Source organism: Podospora anserina, chromosome 1 (assembly GCF_000226545.1).
Source record: "Podospora anserina S mat+ genomic DNA chromosome 1, supercontig 1".
NCBI lineage: Eukaryota > Fungi > Ascomycota > Sordariomycetes > Sordariales > Podosporaceae > Podospora > Podospora anserina.
This window is the reverse complement of record NW_001914859.1, coordinates 2,851,127-2,871,727: the sequence shown is the minus strand read 5'-3', so window position 1 is coordinate 2,871,727 and position 20,601 is coordinate 2,851,127. Positions and strand designations below refer to the sequence as shown.

Below are 20,601 nucleotides of genomic sequence, written 5' to 3'. Positions count from 1 at the left end.
GCTCTGTCTCTCTGGCCGCCCAAACCCATCACCTCATTTATCCTGGGTTCCCATCCCCTACAGACCCCCCTCGTCTCCCCTTCCCACGATACCTGTGTCACCCCCCCCCCCCCCCCCAAACCCCCAACCCAAGCCTACCTATTGAGACCCAAAACTGCCTCTAGCCGGGGTTGTCACCCGCTCCTCTGTGTCCAACGTTCGACACCTACCCAGGGGGTTGCTCTCTCTCACTCAGATGAAGTTAGCAATGGCCTCCGTCATTGTCCTTCGGCTCTTCATCCTCGCCAACCTCGTCACTTTCTGCCTCGGCCACCACCACCACCACCACCAACAACAACAACAACAACCAAGACCCACAGCCTACAACTATGGGTTCGACGTCCACAGGCGGGTGAAGCGGCAGCTTGCGGAACCTCTGACGACGGTGGTGAGGGGGGATGCTGGCCAGCAGGCGGGGGACGTACAAGTGCGGAGGGAGATTAGGGAGCTGGAGCAGGACAGGGACGTGTGGACGTTGTACCTGCTGGGGATGAGCATGATGCAGTTTACGGATCAGACGGAGCCTACGTCGTGGTATGGGATTACAGGTTTGTGTTTTTTCTTCTGTCTGCCCATCCCCGAAATTCCTTTGCTTTCTGTTACAGGAGAGTGGTGGTTTTTGTCTAACTGTCTGTGTCTTTTGTGTTGGACAGGTATCCATGGAATGCCGCACCAGACATGGGGTGGTGTGCGACCGACGCCTGGGAATGAGGAGACTGGGTATTGTACGCACTCTTCGATATTGTTCCCTACTTGGCACCGGCCTTATCTGGCTTTGTACGAGGTATGTGGTTGGAAGCCTCTCGGCAGAATTGTTTTCTTTTTCTGGTGGTTGGAGCTCTTTGGCTGATAATGGTTGACAGCAAGTCTTGACAAATGTTATGCGGATGATTGCAAATTGGTGGCCCGATGATCAGAAGCAGCGCTATCTCGACGCTATCCAGCGGTTTCGAATACCTTATTGGGATTGGGCTACCTACCCGCCCTCTGACGGAAGTGTGCTCCCCACGAGCGTGGGTGGGAGTCCCTTTGTCGATGTAGATGGTCCGAATGGCGTTCAGCGGATAGCAAACCCTCTGTTCAGTTACACGTTTCGGCCTCTGAATACTACTGCTTTCAGACAGGCACCGGTAAGCTTTGATACTGGCAAGCATGTCTTGGATGCTAACAATGTTGTAATAGTGGAATACCTGGACTGAGACCCTGAGGGGTCCAACTAATTGGGGTCCCGGAGCCCAGTCGAACAACTCCATGGTGGCCATGACGATCGATCAGAACCAACGGTCACTCAGCCAACGGCTCTACATTTTGTTCTCGAACTATGGTAACTACAGCAGGTTCAGCAACAATGCCTGGATCCCTTTTGTCAATAACGCCTCGTATGATTCCCTCGAGTCTCTCCATGACACGGTCCATACTCTTGCTGGCGGTGGTGGTATGGGTATGCCAAATATCCAGGGCGGCCACATGTCGTTCATACCTTACTCGGCCTTTGACCCTATCTTCTTTCTACACCACACCATGGTGGACCGTATCTTTGCCATGTGGCAGACATTGTACCCGCAATCATGGGTGACGCCTACCGCAGCGGTTCTGAATTCATACACGACCTCTCGAGGCCAGATTCAAGACTCACAGACACCGCTCACCCCGTTCTTTGCTGATGCCAATGGGGGGTTCTGGACGTCGGATAGCGTCAGGGACTTCACCAAATTCGGGTACACTTACACTGAGCTGACGGACCTTGCGGGTGCGAGTAATGCCCAAGCTGGTGTACGACGGGCTATTAACCGTTTGTACGGGGCGTCAAGTCCAGCCAACATGTTTCTGAGGGAGCTTCGAGCCCAAGGCATCAAGGGTGGCCGGGCGAAGGGGGCGTCTTCGAGAATAGGACAGCAGTCATCATCAAAGCATCGGCCTGCTGGTAGGGAAGTTGGAGGACTCCAAGATGACAGCTACCGAGAGTGGATTGTGAATATCCGAGCCAAGAAGCAAGCATTGGATGGGCCGTATTCCATTTATTTCTTCTTTGGGACCCCACCGGAGGACAAGGCGGACTGGGCGCAGGCAGAGAATCATGTTGGTGCCATGGGGGTGTTTGCTGCCGACGGGGCCGGGATGGGAGGCATGAGGGAGGCGATGAAGGAGTTGGAGGTTAGTGGGACGGTGCCGTTGACTACGGGCTTGATTGGGGCTGTTGAAAGGGGGAGATTGGAGGGGTTGAGCCAAGGGGAAGTGGTAAAGCTTTTGAGGGAGGAGCTGGTGGTTGTTGTTTTGGGGTCGGGGGGGAGGGAGTATGGAGTTTTGGATGTGGAGGGCTTGAGGTTGGGGGTGAGGAGTTTTAGCGTTAAATTGCCGCAGAGTGAGGATGAGCTGCCTGTTTGGGGGGAGGAGGAGGTGGGTTTTGATTTGTTGTAGGCTGTGGAGGGAAAGGGGTACGGGGAAGGGACTGTCTGATATTATGGTCTCGTTTCTGGTGTGCATTGTTGCGAAGGGAGGTAAAGGCAAAAAAGGGAGGGTAAGGTTTTGGTGTTTTTTGGTGTTGTTTTGGTGCTCTGGCTTTGGGTTTGATTACTATGGAGGGGAGGGCAGCCTTTGGTTTGCTGGATTGGTGTCACTCACTCTCGACAAGTTGGCTCTTGCTTTGGAGGCTTGGGTTTTTCTTTTCTTGTTGGGATGTTTTTGTGGTTGGAGCTTGGAAGGCGTGGATGATACAGGCAAGGTAATATGTGGTGGGTCGGTTGGGTCTTTTGGCAAGATTCTAGTGTATTTTTGGCAGAGTTGTCTTTTGTTGTGTTGAGCTTTTACTAATGGATGTAATCGAGTTGAAAGAGAGAGAGAGAGAAAGCACTGTACATTGGATAGTTTTGCCCGGTTGTGAGGTGTCAAATTTGCGTGTTGCTAACACAGATGACGGCGAAGATTACCCTACTTAGATGAGAACTTCCAAACACCGGACGATGATCTGTTTCTGTTGTTTATTGCCGAAAATACCTTTGTGTTCTAAAATACCGAAAAAGCCCATGCGTACGCTTTCCCATGCTGTGCTGTTGGTTTGAGGGGTCTGTGGAGAGAGATATTCCAACTTGATGATTGCAGACGAGAAAAGGAAAATGAAAATGTATACGAATCCGAAACCTGTAGGAAAAAACTTATATAAAACGCCATTCCGTCCCCCTCCTGAATCCCAAAGCCAAAAAACACCAGAAAAAGGAAAGAAAAATGCCGTGAACCCATTTCCCATCATTCCTTCTTCAGTCATGCAAAAAAAAAGAAAATCATTCTTTGGGAAGCAAATCCTCTGTCAACACCCCCCGACTCGAAATCCGACTCGAGCTGCTCCCCACCACCGTCTGGCTGTCCCCGTCCACATCAGGATCATACTCGTCCCTCTCCAAGTCCCTCGCCCCTTTCCCAGCCCTTGGCGTCCTCTGCCCTTCCTCTTCTTCACTCTCACTATCCTCACTATCCTCACTCGCAACCGACCCATCCACCCCCTCCTCCTGGTCAACCTCATCATACCCCTTACCCTCCACCTCCCCTTTGCCCTCCTGCTTCTTGATGTAGCTATCAATGATGTAATACTGCATCGCGTTCATGATGAGCGGGAACAGCATCATGACAAAGACAATCTGCAGCCTCTCGTTGCCCTCGGTCCACTTGAGCGCCCAATCCCCCAGCTCCGAGATCCAGGGAAAAATCATAAAAATGACCAGAACAACAAGTTTCATGCCCATCAAGCCGCAAAAGTAAATAAATGACTGCTTCAACCACCACCACGCGTTGGGGGGCGAGCCGTAGTGCCCTGACTGAACCGACTCCGGGGGTTGGCCCAGCGGGGTGTAAGTGACCAAAGTGGTGGTTATTCTGACGATGAGAATTAAAATTGGGATGCCGAGGGTTGTCTGGCCGTGTTAGTATTTGGTTGGGGGAAGATCTAAGGGGAGGGTAGGGGGAGCCTACATCAATAGCCAAGTTTAAAAGGTAAAAAGAGCACGGGTTCGGTACATATTCGTCTACCGTCGTTGTCGTCGTTGCTGTCCGTTTAAGAAGCATCAAAACCCCTCTCCTCGCCGCCTCGGACACCGTTGCCGGGGGAGCAATGGTCGTGATGTTGAACCTCCCGCTCGTGAGCAGAGACATGAACACGTTTGCGCCGTGGACTAGCACGCTCCCAAAGACCTGCTTTGAGGCGTCAAAAAACCAGATTTTGACCGGTCGCTGGGGGCGCTCGCGCCATCGTTTGTAGACGAGGGAGAGGAGGGCCAGGCCGCCGAGGGCGAGCTGGACTAGGATGGCGAAGGAGCCTAGGAGGCGGCATTCGGTGGGATTTTCCGAGGGGGAGAAGGGGGTGCCGGTTGCGGTTGGGCTTGATATTGGGGAGAGGGTGGGAGTCATGGTGACGGAGATGAGGGTTCCTGCTTCCGCCGTCGCGGGTTGTTGACCTCCTTGCGGGTGGTCGTTGAACGACGGTGGTGGATGGGGTAGATTTGTTGGATCTACCGCTGCTGCTGCTGCTGCTGCCGCGAGAGACGTTGCGACATTGGGGATGGCGACGGCAATGGTGTTCTCGAGCGTGGGGACGACAACGGGATCGAGGTGTTGACGAACAGCGAGGTGAACGTTGTTGTTGGACAAGGCGGCTGCGGCGGCGGGAGGCAACATTTACGATTGGTGTAGATGCTGTCCGGGGCTAAGAGCTGACCACCTCATCAAGCGTTTGGCGTTGGTTGGGAATTAGAACGGAGACTATTTTCCGGGGTAAAAAGGTTTTGATAATAACAACACAGCAGCTAGGCTCGATCAGATGATCGCTCTTGGATTTGTGTGGCGTATTCTTCTCTGGTAGGTGCCTGGTGACGGTTCTTCGTGGTGGTTTAGTGCGCGTCTTGTGACTGGAGTGATGTAATGCAGTGGATTGTGTGGACGGTGTGCGTTGGGGTATCACGACAGCAAACTGCAAGGTAGCTTTAAAAGACTCAAGAGAGGAGAAGAACAGAAGAGATGGAAAACGACGAAACAAAACTATAAGACGGAGTCGGAGCCACGGTTGTATTGTAAACGTAACTGCCTGGGTTCTCCTGGAACACAGCACGACGGCGCAAAGCAGAGAGGCAATGCGAGGCCACAACTTGAGACACTGCTGCCCCATTGGCCATGGCACCGTTGGCCCTATCGCTCGCACTCTTTCAGCGGTCGCAGAGGTTCCCCACAGCGCCCGCCAGACTGACGGCCCCACCACGGCTGGGCATTCATGGCGGTTCCAGAATTGCTGGGCAGTGTGGAGTGTGCCGGCTGCTGGCTGTTGTCTGCCGGCAAAAGTCAACTTCGGCCCGGTTCTGGAAACAATCTGATAGCGAGTTGAATCCACTTCCAGTTAGAGACTCCGCCTCCGGATTCGGATATCTACAGTACCTTATGTGCTTATGTAGAATGCTATGAGCAGTGTGTACGGCACGGTATATTGCATGTACTACATGCCATGCATATTCATAGGCGAGCAGGCGAGGCGAGACAACATACATACATACATACATACATACATCCACACGTAGCTAGGCTAACTTGCATCATATCAACATGGTGTCGTTTAGAAAATAAATCAAACATGAGCAGTTAAATGACAGACAAAACAAAAGACCGAAAACGACTGTTGGAAAAGCATCGGAATTCTCTCTGTAGCCCAACGCTATGTCAGAGTCCCGGTGATCAATTTGCGCCCCGATTCAGTATGGATATCAGCAACAACAGCAACCCCTGAGATGAAAAGAAGGGCATTGAAATCTGCGCCTGATAACCTTTGCTCGCGCCGAAAGAACCTATGAAGACCAAACACCCCGAATCGGCAAAAACATTCCCCATATTCCCCCAGCCACACAACCCGACTGGAAAAGGAACGCGCCTAAAGAAATCCCCGATGTAAATGTTGCAAGTTTGCTGTTTTTTTTTAGAGAGTTGAGAGGGCAGGTAAAGCAAGGATGGGTTTGCTTGCTGGCTACGTTGCAGTGTTGAACGCAGCCTTTGGTACACTTATGCCGTACAAGTGATGATGTGGTGGGTAATGATATCGAAGCTAGGCGCACTCCGGAACGGTGGGAAGAAGCTTGCGCACGAAGTGCGGCATCTTTCGTGCGTGCATGGCGATATCGGGCCTGCCCCTTTTGAGGATTGACCTCGGCGTCTTTGAAGTTGGCGTCCTGGGCGCCGAAGCCGCCTTGTTGGGGGAGGAGGGAGATGTCAGAGAAGACGGGCCTCCAGACTGTCGGTTTCGACTCTGAAAGCTGTCCGCAGGCCCGTCTAACTGTCAATCTATACCATGTTGCCGCTTGAGGCGTTCGAGATTCTCCTTGCGGATGTCCAAATCCTCTTTTGACCTGACCATCTTGTCGGGCTGGTGGTATAATACTGTGTCACTGATTAGTACGACCGTCACAGGCATAAGCACTCCTTCAAAACATACCAACGAGATAACGGTTCTGAAAGTTGTAGCCGTTCAGTTTGTCGCAGGCCTGCTTCGCATCCATAACATCTTCGTAGACAACGAAGGCGGTGCCCTTGGTGTTGCTCGCAATGCCCTGGCGGACCTGGCGAATGGGCCCGTACTTGCCGAAGAGATCGAACAGCTCCTCAGGAGTGACGTTGTAGCTAGTCCGGGGTTAGTCGGGGTTGCGACGGCGATAAAGACACATTCGATTGGTGGAAGATACATACCTTAGATTCTTGACGAACAAAGCTCTAGCCATGGATACTATGGTTAGCCAATGTCTCTAAAAATGATCTTTGATGGTGGAAACGATGATGGGAAATGGTGGTGATGGTGGACAGTCACCCCCAGATGGGTGGCCGTTGAACTGGTTGTCGGGCCTGGTGGAGAAGGCGACCAGAAAGGCAGCGAGATTGTTGAAAGAACGAGACAGCAGTGCAGCAACTTGCAGCACTTGTTGCGTCTTCTCGACTCACCGATTAACCTCCGGGCCAAGTTTGTTGGCGCGACTCATATCTCGATGTCGATTTACTGATGTTCGACACGGGTTTTCTCTCGATGGGGGTGGATTTCGTCAATGGGTTCGCGGATTCGCGGTGAGTTGTTGCGAGGCGTTGAGGCTCCAAGCGAACGGGTTGACGCGGGAGTGATGAGGGAGAGAAGTTCGAAAGTTGGAGGACAGGCCGGGTGGGGCGGTGCTGGTTTAAGCCTAGCCCCCACGTGATGGGCGTAATTGCAGTGGACGCCAGCATCGCTCGATAACACCATCAAAGGAGCCATCCCGATCAATGATCACCCTACGCAATGGCAAGCCCAATAGCTCCTTCCTGGAACCATCTACCACCGCCTATACACGTGTCTGCTTTCGATAAGCTTTCAACTGTCGCCTTTGTGAATGACATTCGATATCCCATGCCTACCATCAGGCATCAGAACCAGGTTGCTTGGCACTCTGCACTCTTTTGGGTCGTGCATCTTGTAGCGGCCATGTCATCCAAACTCGGGGTCCACTAATATCATTGATTAGCAGGTCAGATGCGTAGGTTTTTGGGGGTGGCCCTGCTTTTGCCCTGGCATAAGGAAAACCTCAGCCAGGAGCTATCCATTGGGTGGGAGGTTCTTTGAAGGGGGAAATGACTTGTTCAACGCCAGCTTCCCCCTTTCTTCACCGTACCAAATCACTGTGGCATTGTGTGAAGTGTCTCGATTTATCTGGGCTCTGAGTGGGTGGGTTGCTCGCTACAACAAGCCAGGGCCAGCACCTAGCAGCAATTAATAAATCGACCACCAAAATTCTGCCCAGCAACAACTGCCATTTCACCACAGCAGCGCACTTTGCACTTTACGTGACTCCCATCGGATCTGCACAGCAAAGCGTCAGCGCACCCGACGGAGGAAGGCGGATCCTGGAAGCTTAGAACCATCTTCGCCTCCGCTCTCCCACCCCCATTCAACTCAACTTCGCTCCTTGTTCCATTTTCTTCGATGAGATTATTCCGACTTTAATGAGCTTGCCATTTGCCATTTTCTGCCGCCCTGTCGCCGCACCTCCTTCGCCTCCACCAGCAACAGCAAGCGTGTTTAATGGCCAAGGGGAACAACAACATGCCGTCCATCGCCCAAGAAACCACCAACACCTCGTCCCCCCCCTCTGTCCCGTGCAAGAAGCGGAGACGAGACGACGATCGCGATGACAGCACCCAGCAATTCACATTGTACGCGAGTCTTCTCGCGAACTCCACCGCTGCCGCCGCTGCCACTAACCATGCTGTCTACAGCTCCCACCACCACCACAACATCTACCCAGACAACTACCACCACTACCACCATGGCAGCAGCAGCAGCAGCAGCAACCTATCCCCCCTGGCAACCAACACCAGGAAAATGATCCCCCTTTCTTCCAAACGCCAACGAATGACCTCAGTCGACATTGAACTTGACCCAAAAAGACAACACGATATCACCAGCAAATTCCACCAAAAAGAAGAAGAGGAAACACTCCCAGCAAAACCCCGACCAAACCTAGCCAGCAAAACCTCCCTCCTAACCCCCTGCCACATCTGCTCCCGCAAACCAACCAAGAAATCCGACTTGGACAGCTTCGCCGATTGTCAAGGATGTGGTCAGCGGACGTGCTACGTGTGCATAAGGGAGTGTCTTGGTTGGAGTCCACCGTCCCAGCAACCACCACCACCACTATCATTACAGACAGAGCCGTCGTTTACAATGATTGATGTTGATTCTGCTGAGGAGCAACAACCACCACCACCAGTAGAAAGTGGAGGCTGGACAACAAAAGGGGGTGGGGCTGGGCACAGGAAGATGGTCTGCAGCAGGTGTTGCGTTGAAAGGGGCCAGGATGGGGATGTGGTTTGTTTGGGGTGTTTACCGTTTGTGGAGGGTTGAAAGGGGGAAAATATGGTATCGGAGGAAATATAAAAGGCAAAAATCTTGGGCGTTTCTGGCAGGGGGATATATTCTGGTTTTTGGTTCGGTACCTAATGAGGGATGGGGGCTAGGAAGGAGGCGAGTGCTGGAGTATCACCACCGACGAGGAGGATCAACCTCCCAGAACGGCGAAAAACCACCTTCCAACAACAAGGATGTGGATGTGGTAGAGAAGCGTGTATCTGGACAAATGTTCCCTCTGGGATGTTTACTGGGTGACATTGGAGGACACGGCAAGAAACGACACTACCCCCCCCCCCCCCCTTTCCGGCGACAAACATCCCAATATCAGGCTTATAGAAGCACGCAAAGTTGGTCCCAGCCCAGGAGGACAAACAGGCCCTGTCCGGGGAGGAGGGCATATTGTTGAGGAAATTGTACATAATAATGGCTGGAAAATAGCCACACAACAAGGGGAAACGAACGGTCCATGTGTAGGAGGAGGCTTGATTGGGAATGGAGACTTGTTTGGGTAGCAAAGAAACCTGCCCCCAAAGCGGACCAGCAGCAGCAGCATGTGAGGGTAGATTATGATACATAGTTCTTTTCACTTGTTATGATTTTGTACATAGTCAAGAGGTGGGAAACGCATGATGAGCATAGCAACGGGAGGAAAGCATTGCGTGTGGGTTTAGCGTTTTCACGACATCAGCGTAGAGGTATAAATGGCAGGCAACAAATTGGAGCTAACATATACCCACAAACATTTGAATACACCACTAGACTTCAAACATGTTAATAATCTTCGCTTGTTTATTGTCTTCAACTCCTACTTCATCCCCCACCCTACTCTAAGTCAACTTTCTCAGGTAAATTATTAACCTTTCTAGTCATACACAACCCGAAAACACACACAACGTCCCTGCTCCCCATAACAACCCCCTTAACCCTTTAGTTATACTGCGCATAAGCCGCAGTAGAGTTAAACTTGTGGTTACCCTTGATCACCTTGTCCACCGCATCCAAGAAGTCCTTCTCGGTCGCCACCTTCCTCCTCGCGCGGATAGCAAACATGCCCGCCTCCGTGCACACACTGCGCAGCTCAGCACCCGTAGCATTGGGGCACAACCGCGAGATGAGTTCCCATCTGATGTCCCTCTCCACCGACATGCTCTTGGCGTGAATCCTCAGAATGTTGGCCCGGCCCTCGAGATCGGGAAGAGCAAACTCAATCTTGCGGTCGATACGACCCGGTCTCATAAGAGCAGGGTCGAGAGTCGAAGGTCTGTTGGTGGCAAACATGACTTTGATGTTGCCTCTAGCGTCGAAACCGTCCAGTTGAGTAATGAGCTCCAGCATGGTTCTCTGGACTTCATTGTCACCGCCCGCACCGTCATCAAAACGAGCACCACCAATGGCGTCAATCTCGTCAAAGAAGATAATGCAGGCCTTCTTCGTCCGCGCCATCTCAAACAGCTCACGCACCATCCTGGCACCCTCACCAACGTACTTTTGAACCAACTCGGATCCAATCACACGGATGAAGGTGGCGTCTGTTCGGTTGGCTACCGCACGAGCGCAGAGGGTCTTGCCGGTACCGGGAGGGCCGTAAAGAAGGGCACCCTTGGGGGGGTCAATGCCCAAGTTGCCGAACCGTTCGGGCGAAAGCAGGGGCATCTCGACAACCTCGCGGAGCTTTTCCACCTGCTCCTTGCAACCACCAACATCGCCGTATGTAACATCGGGCTTCTCTTCGACCGTCATCATGGTGACACTGGCGTCGATCTTGGGCGGCAGTGGGAGAAGGATCTGGTACTTGTTTCTGTCGACACCAACCCGCATTCCCTCTTCGATATCCGTTGGACTGACGCGCTCGCCGAGATTCACGACAAACTTTGCTATCTGCTTGACGTTGATGACATATTTCGACTTCGCCTCGTCCTTGTCGTCCTGAATAATCTTGGTGCATCTCGCTACCTGAAGAGGTTGCTCCTCGGACATTCGTTGACGATCGGCGGCGATATCCCAAAGGTGAGGTGGTGCGAGACCGGTATCTGATTCCTGTATAGAGACAACATGTATAAGTTTCTGGGTCCGCTAGACGCAAGTGCACCGCTGCCTACCTTGACACCAATCTTGTCATCCACGCTCTGCTGTTTCTCCTTTATTTGCTGCTCTAGCTTCTTGATGGCGGAACCATATGGCGCGGCGCCATAGGTCTTGAGAACCTGGATATCTCTTTGCGGAGGTTAGCTCAAGTTGCGCATCGGTGTTGGTGGGTCGAGGGCAACGGACTCATCGGTGAGGGGCGTGATCTTCTTCTCTTCTATCTCGTCATCGCCGAATTTCTTTTGGTACTTTTCCCAGTTGGCACCTGTGGCAGAAGGCTAAAGTAGAGAGAAGTTAGCATTTCTAAAGTGCTGGCAGCGGGTGGTGGCGACGAGTGGGAACTCGAGCGACGATTGGGTCAATGGACATGCGTACCATAATGACGGCTGTCGATGGGTAAGCTGCTGGATTTCTGGAATGTGTTGTGTTTGGAAATCGGAGAGAGTGCACCGGACAAAACTAGTTGAAGTCGCTTATTACTTGGGACCAGGCGCGATTCCTCGGTGCAGAATAGTCGTCAAGTGGTTGTGTGGTGGTTGGGTGATGATGGGAGAGGGAAAGTCGCCATGGATTCAACGAACGCAGAGGAAGCAACACCAAGCAGCAGTTCCGTAATCCATGCTGCCTTGGGCCCGCCCAGAGCTCCCCCGGCTGCGAGGCTGAAAAGGGCCTAGTCCCATTACAGCTAGCGCGGTGGAACTGGGTGTTCCCCGGCTGCCGTGTGAACGCCCGGGCCACCTCCCCCCCAAGGAAACAGTGGGGGAAGCTGCTGGCGGCGGGAAGAACTCCAACACCCGACAGGAAAAATTCCCGTCCCACCTTTGAAGCGTAGCCTGGGGAGAAGGAGCTGCCTACAAGCAAACAGAGGGGCACTAATAAGTTATCGCAACACCGCCATCACCACCACCGCCAAACTGCACAACCCTTGACCGCCTCGACCGAGTACCCCCCCTCGATCCAACCTTCATATCTACAAAATGGCTGCCGTAGCACCAGCCGCCGCTGGTCCCAGCAATGCCACCTTCAGGGTATGTACCCAACTGCCAGCCCCTATTTGCAGGGCTCCGTCGAGTCGCGCTGGAGCTCTGGCTGACCCCCGCCATAGGACAAGGAGAAGCCGTTGGCCGTCCGTTCCGCCAACATCGTCGCCGCCAGAGGTATGCCTCTAATTATATACAACAGTACTATACGTCGGTGTCTTCCAGGTCTAACTATTCGTAGCTCTTGCCGATGCCGTCCGGACATCGCTGGGCCCAAGGGGCATGGACAAGATGATCCGCAGCGGAAAGGGGGAGACCATCATCACCAACGATGGCAGCACAATGTTGAAGAGCATGGCCGTCATGCATCCCACAGCCAAGATGCTTGTCCAACTTTCCAACGCCCAAGATGTCGAAGCCGGTGACGGAACCACCTCAGTCGTCGTTATCTGCGGCAGCTTGTTGGGCGCCGCCGACCGCCTTCTCGCCAAGGGCATCCACCCCTCCGTCATCTCAGAGTCTTTCCAAAGAGCCGCCGCCGCCGCGGTCAAGGTCTTGCATGAGATGTCACAACCTATCGCCCTTACCGACACCTCCTCCCTCCTTCAAGCCGCCAACACCTCGCTGTCCTCCAAGATTGTGTCCCAATACTCCAACCTCCTCGGCCCAATGGCCGTCAACGCTGTTACCAAGACGATCGACCTTAAGACGGCAGATAACGTCGACCTGAGGAATATTCGCATTATCAAGAAGGTCGGCGGGACGATAGAAGACAGCGAGTTGGTGGACGGTTTGGTTCTCACACAGCCAGTGATCAAGAGCGCGGGAGGGCCCATAAGGATGGAGAAGGCCAAGATCGGTCTTATTCAGTTCCAGCTCAGCCCTCCTAAGCCTGATGTATGTTCTATGACTATGCTTTCTTACCTGGGACTACGTTAGCTAATCACTGCAACAGATGGAAAACACCATCCAGGTCAACGACTACAGACAAATGGATAAGATCGTCAAGGAGGAGCGCATGTACCTCCTCAACATGGTCAAGAAGATCAAGAAGGCCAAGTGCAACGTTCTCTTCATTCAAAAGTCTATCCTCCGCGACGCCGTCAACGACCTCTCCCTCCACTTCCTTCAGCGCCTCGGCATCCTCGTCGTCAAGGACATTGAGCGTGACGAAGTCGAGTTCATCTGCAAGTCCACCGGCTGCAAGCCCATCGCCGACATTGACAGCTTCACTGAGGACAAGCTTGGCTCCGCTGACCTTGTTGAGGAGGTTCAGTCCTCTGGCAGCAAGATGGTCAAGGTCACCGGCTGCAAGTCCACCGGCAAGACCATCTCAGTCGTCGTCCGCGGCGCCAACGCTCTCATCCTCGACGAGGCTGAGCGCTCCCTCCACGATGCCCTCTGCGTCGTCCGCTGCCTCGTCAAGAAGAAGGCTCTCATCGCCGGTGGCGGTGCCGCCGAAATTGAAATTGCCGCCCAGCTCAACAAGCAAGCACGTGCCTTGACCGGCACCGAGGCCATCTGCTGGAAGGCCTTTGCCGACGCTATGGAGGTTATTCCCACTACTCTTGCGGAAAACGCCGGGTTGAACAGCATCAAGGTTGTGACTGCCCTGCGCCACAAGCACGAGATGGGCGAGAAAAATGCTGGTGTCAGTATCAAGAGCGGGGGTGTCAACTCGGATATTTCAAAGGAGAATGTGCTGCAGCCATTGTTGGTGAGCACGAGCGCGATTGAGTTGGCGGCGGAGACGGTGAAGATGATTTTGCGGATTGATGATATCGCCTTGAGCAGGTAGACTACATTAACTTTTGTGACAGAAAGGGTTAAAAAGTTGTAATGAAAAATGGAATATACAATGTTTGCTTGGGGGGATAGATACCCTGGGCAATGAATATATGTGTAGCTCTGCTATGTGGGATAAAAGTGTGTGATAAGAGTGCCTCGGGCTATGAAGGATGCCATCGTGTTAATCATCTTATCTGATGAACTTGCCAGGATTGCGAGAAGTTTACTGTGTATTTGTTATGTAGTCATAGCGGAGGGAGCTTCTCAAATACCTTGATGTATGTATCGTTTTGTACCCTCACTTCTATTGACATGGAAAGAATATAGTCATCAAGCACAATAGCGACAAGTGCAGAGAGAGGGCTATGTGTGATCCTGTCCAGAGATGCGACCCAAGTGAAATGCCACGGTTAGGTACAACAAAAGGTCATTGGAAAATTTGGGTGCAGACATGACACCACCATGTAGTGTAAACCCTTGTTAACGTTATGGCAGAAGCAACATTTGCAATCTGAACTGTCACTCGCGCTCAGGTCTTGCCTACCTATTCTCATGTAAAGCGGGACGTACTGAATTTCAAGGACCACCACATCTGCGTCTGATATATCAAGAGCCGAAATAAGGCAACAGTGAGTGTAGAAGAAGGGGGTTTTGCTGTGGCGCGCAAAAACATGATACCGCCTCATGCATTCAAACCCGATTCTGCGGGTTGAGGGTAGGTTGCCGGGGGGGTTAACGTTAATTGTTTACTTCCAAAAAGGAGGGGGGGTCAAAGCCAAGCATTCAGTCCCCAACATCATAGACCTCACAACCAACAACAACATCAAGTTATGAACTACTTCTACCCCAAACATAATCTAGTCACTCAGCACATGATGTTAACAATGCAAATTTGGTAATATTTAATGAGATAAAAAAACAACAACACACAAAACTAAACCTCCAACTGCACACCTGAATAATCCCCCCGCCCCTTATTCGCCAATTTTCGCCTCGAGACAAATTAAGAAACCCAGATCAAAAGGACGACTAGTAGTAGAGAGAAACCAGCCAAAAAGAAGAAAGAGAGTGCTTCCCTAATGGTACACGACAAAAAAACTTCTCAAAACGCAATAAAAAACACTGTGGGGGGGTGATGAATGACGACATACGATATGATATTGTGCAGTGATAGGAATGAAACTTGGGTAGTTTGAAAAGAGAAAAAAACACGCAGAATAATTTGAAGAATGAGCTGAAGCGCAAACTGAAACGAAAGCAAAAAAAAAAAAAAAAAAAAAAAAAAAACACCCTTCCCTTTGAACCTTGGTTTCTGGTCGAGCTAGCCTCGGTGTGAAAAACAACACTTCATGCCCACAACAAGGCTGCAAGCGGGGGGGGGAGGGAGCTTAGGGGTGATGCCAAAGAGAAAATCACCTTTTCTCAGTAGTTGAGCTCCCCACCGCCACCACCAGACACCTGATCCAGGTCTTCGTAGCTCTTGAGGGTGCGCCCCTGGACAGCCTCACGCGGACCAGTGGTAGTAACACCGCCGTCACCCCATCTGTTACTTGGGCCTCCACGACCACGACCTCCTGGTGGGCCTCCAGCACCCTCGGGACCGCCATAGGGTCGATTACCACCGCGGCGTTCATACGGGTGTGATCGGCTCTGAGGACGGTTGCCCCCCTGAGGGCCACCCCGTCGAATAGGACCGCCACCACGATCATCGCCGCCTCCGTGCTGCCAACCAGCCGCATTCATGTTGCCAGCACCGCCCATCATGTTGAGCAGAGGCATGGCTGGGAAGGTCCCAAAGTTGAGCATATTGTTCATGGCGTAGTTCTGGAGATTGAACCCGCGGGGAGTGCCCGTCGGCTGCTGGCCGCCGGACGGAGGGAAGTGCCCGTTGGAGTTGGCATCGGTACGAGAAGGCGCAATATGCGCAGGGTCAATAACGTAGGCATTGACCAGTTCGAACTGTACCCGTTTGTTAGCCACTACCACCGGCATATGAAATCATCGAAATTCTTACCTCTTCCTTGAGCTTATCCAGCCACTCCGGATGACGCTTCTCCACGTGCTTCTTCCAAAAATGCTCCTCCTTGAAGAGCTTTGTACACTCAGGCACTCGGCAGCGCCACTTGTGCTCATCCTCCTGCTTGACATACTTTCCAAGCTCATCGTTGACAGCATCCTCAACCGGTTTGCCACCGAGCTTTCTGAGATCGACAGTTTCCGGTGCAAGGATCTGCTTGATCTTCTCCTCAAAGGTCTTCACCCAGTTGTAGGCGCGTTGGAGCTGTTGCTCCGTCTTGGAGGATGTCTTAAACTTGCGCTCAGCTTCGGGAGCCTCGCCCTCTTCGACGTCTTCCGCTTCCTTACGCTTCTTGGACGGGAAGGGGTCGCCGTTTGCGCTCGCTCGAGCAACAGCTTTGGCAGTGGACGAGAGAGTGCTGCGAGGTCTACGGAGATGGCCACCGGGGCACTTTCTCGTCAACTCATGGATAGAGTCGCTTTCAAACACGCAGAAGAAGCAGAAGTTGAAGGTGCGGCGGAGATATTCGATGGAGAGATCAAGTCGCTTCTTTGCAACTAGCAAGTCGATATCGTCAACTTCATCGTCCACCATACCTTCATCCTCATCTTCTCCATCATCGACCGCTCCCTCCTCTCCCTCCTCAACCTCTGCGTCCATAGCTTCATCGGCATCGAGAGATCGCTCTACCTTTGGCTTTTTGACGGGAGCAGCAGCGACAGCAGGTTGGAGTTGCCCGTTAGCCCGCAACTGTTCGACATGCTCCTCAATATGGAGACTGGCATTGAAATCAGAGCCGAAATCACTTTCGAACTTGTGGATCAAATCTGTGGCCAATTCAAGGTCCTTGTGGATACGCTCGGGAGCAGAGAAGAGATCCCAGAGGGCCTTCTTTCTTGGGTTGGCCGGCGGGTTGTGCACACCAACGTGGCAGATGAAATCACCTCGCTGCTCATCCTTGACAGTCTTGCCGTTGATAGCTTCGAGGGCCTTCTCGGCAGTTGACATGACGGGAGGTTCGATGTCACCGTCTTCATCTTTGGTGTCCCCATCCTCGGACGCAGGCGCTTCGGAGGCGGGATTGAGCATAATCCAGCCAATACGGTGAAAGCGTTTGCTGGGGTTGGGGTCGCTCAGTGACAACCACTTAAACCCGCCCTCACCTTCTCCGAGATACTCTTTGCAAAACGCCTCCAGATTCTGACGACTAACCGAGGGGGCAATGGTCTTGATGAGTAAGGTTGGCTGGTAAAGACTGTCGTCTCTTACATCGCTACTGACGGGCACCAGGTCACCGACGCCGAGAACCTCGCTAGCAGCGGTGGCTTCACCTTCCTCCTTTTCTACAACTCCACCGGCACCATTGCTCTCACTCTTGGGTATGCCCTCCAACGAAAGTTCATCAAAGACGCCATTGTTGAGGTCCTGCTCCCATTGAGCGTATGCTTCACGCCGGTGCCCTTGCAACTGTTGGCGGAAGGCGTCCCTGATTCCCGGGACGTAGCGCTCCCTGAACCACTGCTCCTCTTTGTGCAGCTTGACGAAATTCTGAGCCATCTTTGCCTGAAGATCTTCCTTGTAGGCGTCATAGGCAACTTGAATCTTGGCCTTTTCCTTGTCTCGCTCCTCCTGGGCTTCGCGGGCACTCCGAACGCGCTCTGGCTCCCGGCGACGACCAGTTCTGAGTCGCTCCTTCTCCTCCTTGATTTTCTCGTTCGCTCTCCACCATTCGCCAAAGTAGGAAAAGCCCACCTGGTAGGGCAGCTTCAAAGGATCTTGAATTGGGTTTGCAAGTGGCATGGGCGCGGCCGCTTCTTGACCTGGGACATAACGGTCGATATTCGCAGGGGGAGAAACCATTCGGCGGCGATCGTCACGGTCACCGCGATCTCTGCCACTAGCATAATCCTCACGGCCACCGCGGCTTCTCGGTTCGTATCGATCAACGGCAGGGGGGGATCTCGACCGACGGCGACTGCGGTCATTCCCTGAGCGCAGCGGGTTAGTCAACGTAAAGACAAAAGTATCCAGGCAACGTACCTGGAGATCTGCTCCGGTAGAAACTGTCTGGTCTGTCCTCCTTGATTCTCGGTTCGTCGCGGCCACTCCAAGCGCGGTCACCCGGAGAGCGGGCCGAATCGCGATAGTAATCCATTGCGGTGAGGTGGATCAATAGCAGATGGATCTTCTTGGTGATGCGCGACACCCTAAATTCAAAGGTGCTTGTGGCTCTTTATTGCGAGGGGCCCGTCGACGCTGGTTGCGTTGTTGCGGTTGTCTGGGGAGACTTGTTTGTCGCTTGCTAGATAAGTCGAAAAACTATTGTTTGGTTTGCAGAGCGGGAGCTTCTGTTTGGCGACATGATTGCGGGTTAGAAAGATGGTTTCTGCGGAACACAGCGGAGCATGGCGGAAAAGGTGGACGGGGGTGGTTAGGTGACATGGCAACGGGATTCAAAGTAAATGAAACAAGAACGATAGCGCATGAAGCCGCCCAAATAAACCAAAAAATGTAGAAGATGCCATTGTCACCACCGCAAGCCGTCTCAATCAGGGGAGGATATTGGTGGAGGCAGGCACAGGAGGGAGAGTCAGGAGGAGGAGGAGGAGGCTGACATGAAGGTCAAAAGCAGCTTCCAGGTACCAAGCTGGGCATGCTAACAAGGGCAACTCCAAATGACAGGAGAAGAGTCAGGGGCAGAAATAAGGCCAGTGAAATCTTGGGGGAAGAATAGAGAGACAGGAAAGGGTCCAAACGAACAATTATGTAGAATGCGGACAATGCGCGATGGTTGGAGTGATGTGGTCTCTTGAGCAGCAGCTGATGCGCGCTCGAGGTTGACGTGGGTATCGCGACGACGCCGAGTGTTGCGGAATCTGAGAATCCCCAGAGTCCCAGAGAGGTCCACTCTTTGGCTGTCTCGGCTGGGACCTCACGTGATGCTCTCCACTCCAAGACAGGGGCCACGGGGAGAATCTGGGGGCTTGGATTCGGCACGGGCCCACTTCCTGAGATGCTCTTGCTCTTGTCTTTGCTGTCTTCTGTCTGGGCTGGCGGTTTGCTGGCAAAAGTTCTTAGACTGTTGTGCCGTAACTATTATTGTGAGTTCGAGGGGAATTGTCATCTGTTTATTTTGATTGCCAAGCAATATCTCTGACTGTTCTCGTGGGAGAACTATTGACTGTTTACTGTCTCCATCTGAGGAAAGAGCTCGGCGCCCCTCCTTCCAAGGTAATACCAAAACTTGTAGGTCGGTCAAGCTCTAACTATGTGATTTCATGAAGGTGGTCGCTATATACTGTTTTATTTCCAGGATGACTCTATCTTGTTAGAAGGACCCTGATCTTGAACTTGCATCCGTCAGTCAGGCCACCGAGGCTGAGCTCCATCTTGGCCGATCCCACTGTAGTGCCCCTCATGAGAAGGATCGAAATGGCTTCACAAGATCGAAATTGGAAAATAGCATCAGCATTACTTGACTCCATTTGAATAATTGCCACGAGAAAGGCGCATGCTATATAATCGTGTACCTGTCTCCCCAGTGCCCGTCTTCATTATCTGTAGCTTGATATCATCGAACACCATTGATTATCATCTGCTTCACCACCATTCTGCCAAAGATCAATTGATATCTCCAACACACATATCTCAAAGTCCAACTCCCATTATCATCATCATCACATCAGGCCATTCAACCAACGTTGGTCCCGCATCGACTGCAACTGCTTAGGTGGGGTGTTGCTTCCAAAGCGAGGTATGTCGTCATACCTAGGTTGGCGGCTTGCCCGTCGCAATCCGTCCGCAGCCTTTATAACCACCACAACCCCGACTTTTCCAAACTAACAGCCGCTTCAGTGACTGCCAAAACATCAAACCGGCGATAACTCACAAAACACCGCCAAAATGACCACTTACATACCCCAACTCACCCTCCCCGAGTCCATCTTCTCCTCTTTCCCAGCCTCCATCCTCCTCCCCATAACCCTAGGCTCAGCAGTAGGATGGTCAACAAGGCGTAAGTAACCTCCCTCATAACCGCCCCCCCCCCCAACCCTCCCATCCAGCCCCTTAGCTAACATCTCTCTTCTTACTTCCCCCCAACAAAACAAGTGCCCCGAACCTACCTCTCCCTCAACCAACCCCCCCTCCGCCCACCCCCCCAAGTCTTCGGCCCAGTCTGGACCCTCCTCTACGGCCTAATGGGCTACGCCTCCCACCGCGCCTACAGCATCGGCACCTCCCCCCTCAACCTCCCGGGCATAATCTCGGCCGCCCGCCAAGGCACCACCCTCTACACGATCCAGCTCGGCCTCAACCTCCTCTGGATGCCTCTCTTCTTCGGCTGGAACCGTCCCATCCTCGCCACCGCCGATGTGCTTGCTCTGGTGGGAGTGAATGGGTATCTGGCCTGGTTATGGGGGACAAAGGTTGATGCGACGGCGGGGTGGTTGCTGGTGCCGTATGTGGCTTGGTTGAGCTTTGCTACTTATTTGAGCGCGGGGACGGGGTACTTGAACAATTGGGATTTGAGCGGGGCGTATGAGAAGGCGGATGGGGAGACGAAGAAGAAGAGGTCTTAGTTGGGGCGTTTGGGGACGAGGTGGTTTTTGTGGAAGGGGTGAGAAATATGGATACACGCGAGGGTGATTAGGAGCAATGTGAGACGGCGGAGGTGGTGGCTGGGGCTGGAATGAGGGGAGGTATGACGATCTTTTATGTGTAGTATGCTCATGGGACTTGTTTCTAACCCGGGTGGAGGATGATGCTGGCAAAGATGTGGCTTAGGTGGGACTCGG

General features: G+C 52.8%; 7 protein-coding genes and 1 pseudogene across 8 annotated transcripts; 4 read left to right on the top strand and 4 right to left on the bottom strand.

The window, feature by feature from the left end:
* Positions 1-235: 235 nt before the first annotated feature.
* PODANS_1_8060 (uncharacterized protein) lies at positions 236-2,457 on the top strand (the record flags this gene model as incomplete). Its single annotated transcript, XM_001912994.1, has 3 exons — positions 236-823; positions 903-1,169; positions 1,240-2,457. The coding sequence occupies 3 exons, from the start codon at positions 236-238 to the stop codon at positions 2,455-2,457; spliced, it is 2,073 nt and encodes a 690-aa protein (XP_001913029.1).
* An 860-nt stretch (positions 2,458-3,317) lies between these two features.
* On the bottom strand, positions 3,318-4,437 carry PODANS_1_8050 (uncharacterized protein; the record flags this gene model as incomplete). The annotated part of the gene is made up of 2 exons (XM_001912993.1): positions 3,318-3,944; positions 4,003-4,437. 2 exons carry the CDS (start codon positions 4,435-4,437, stop codon positions 3,318-3,320), a joined length of 1,062 nt encoding a protein of 353 aa, XP_001913028.1.
* Positions 4,438-6,112: 1,675 nt separating this feature from the next.
* On the bottom strand, positions 6,113-7,037 carry PODANS_1_8040 (annotated as a pseudogene; the record flags this gene model as incomplete). Its single annotated transcript has 4 exons — positions 6,113-6,444; positions 6,500-6,684; positions 6,751-6,774; positions 7,000-7,037. Coding segments are annotated over 4 exons (579 nt in total).
* Positions 7,038-8,107: 1,070 nt separating this feature from the next.
* Positions 8,108-8,929, top strand: PODANS_1_8030 (uncharacterized protein; the record flags this gene model as incomplete). The annotated part of the gene is made up of 1 exon (XM_001912991.1): positions 8,108-8,929. The coding sequence occupies one exon, from the start codon at positions 8,108-8,110 to the stop codon at positions 8,927-8,929; it is 822 nt and encodes a 273-aa protein (XP_001913026.1).
* A 933-nt stretch (positions 8,930-9,862) lies between these two features.
* PODANS_1_8020 (uncharacterized protein) lies at positions 9,863-11,398 on the bottom strand (the record flags this gene model as incomplete). Its single annotated transcript, XM_001912990.1, has 4 exons — positions 9,863-10,972; positions 11,035-11,149; positions 11,207-11,298; positions 11,396-11,398. 4 exons carry the CDS (start codon positions 11,396-11,398, stop codon positions 9,863-9,865), a joined length of 1,320 nt encoding a protein of 439 aa, XP_001913025.1.
* A 454-nt stretch (positions 11,399-11,852) lies between these two features.
* PODANS_1_8010 (uncharacterized protein) lies at positions 11,853-13,798 on the top strand (the record flags this gene model as incomplete). Its single annotated transcript, XM_001912989.1, has 5 exons — positions 11,853-12,048; positions 12,126-12,177; positions 12,242-12,421; positions 12,531-12,897; positions 12,956-13,798. Coding segments are annotated over 5 exons (1,638 nt in total), but the record flags the coding sequence as incomplete, so codon positions are not given.
* Positions 13,799-15,210: 1,412 nt separating this feature from the next.
* On the bottom strand, positions 15,211-17,665 carry PODANS_1_8000 (uncharacterized protein; the record flags this gene model as incomplete). The annotated part of the gene is made up of 2 exons (XM_001912988.1): positions 15,211-15,747; positions 15,803-17,665. 2 exons carry the CDS (start codon positions 17,663-17,665, stop codon positions 15,211-15,213), a joined length of 2,400 nt encoding a protein of 799 aa, XP_001913023.1.
* Positions 17,666-19,708: 2,043 nt separating this feature from the next.
* Positions 19,709-20,385, top strand: PODANS_1_7990 (uncharacterized protein; the record flags this gene model as incomplete). The annotated part of the gene is made up of 2 exons (XM_001912987.1): positions 19,709-19,820; positions 19,916-20,385. The coding sequence occupies 2 exons, from the start codon at positions 19,709-19,711 to the stop codon at positions 20,383-20,385; spliced, it is 582 nt and encodes a 193-aa protein (XP_001913022.1).
* Positions 20,386-20,601: the final 216 nt, after the last annotated feature.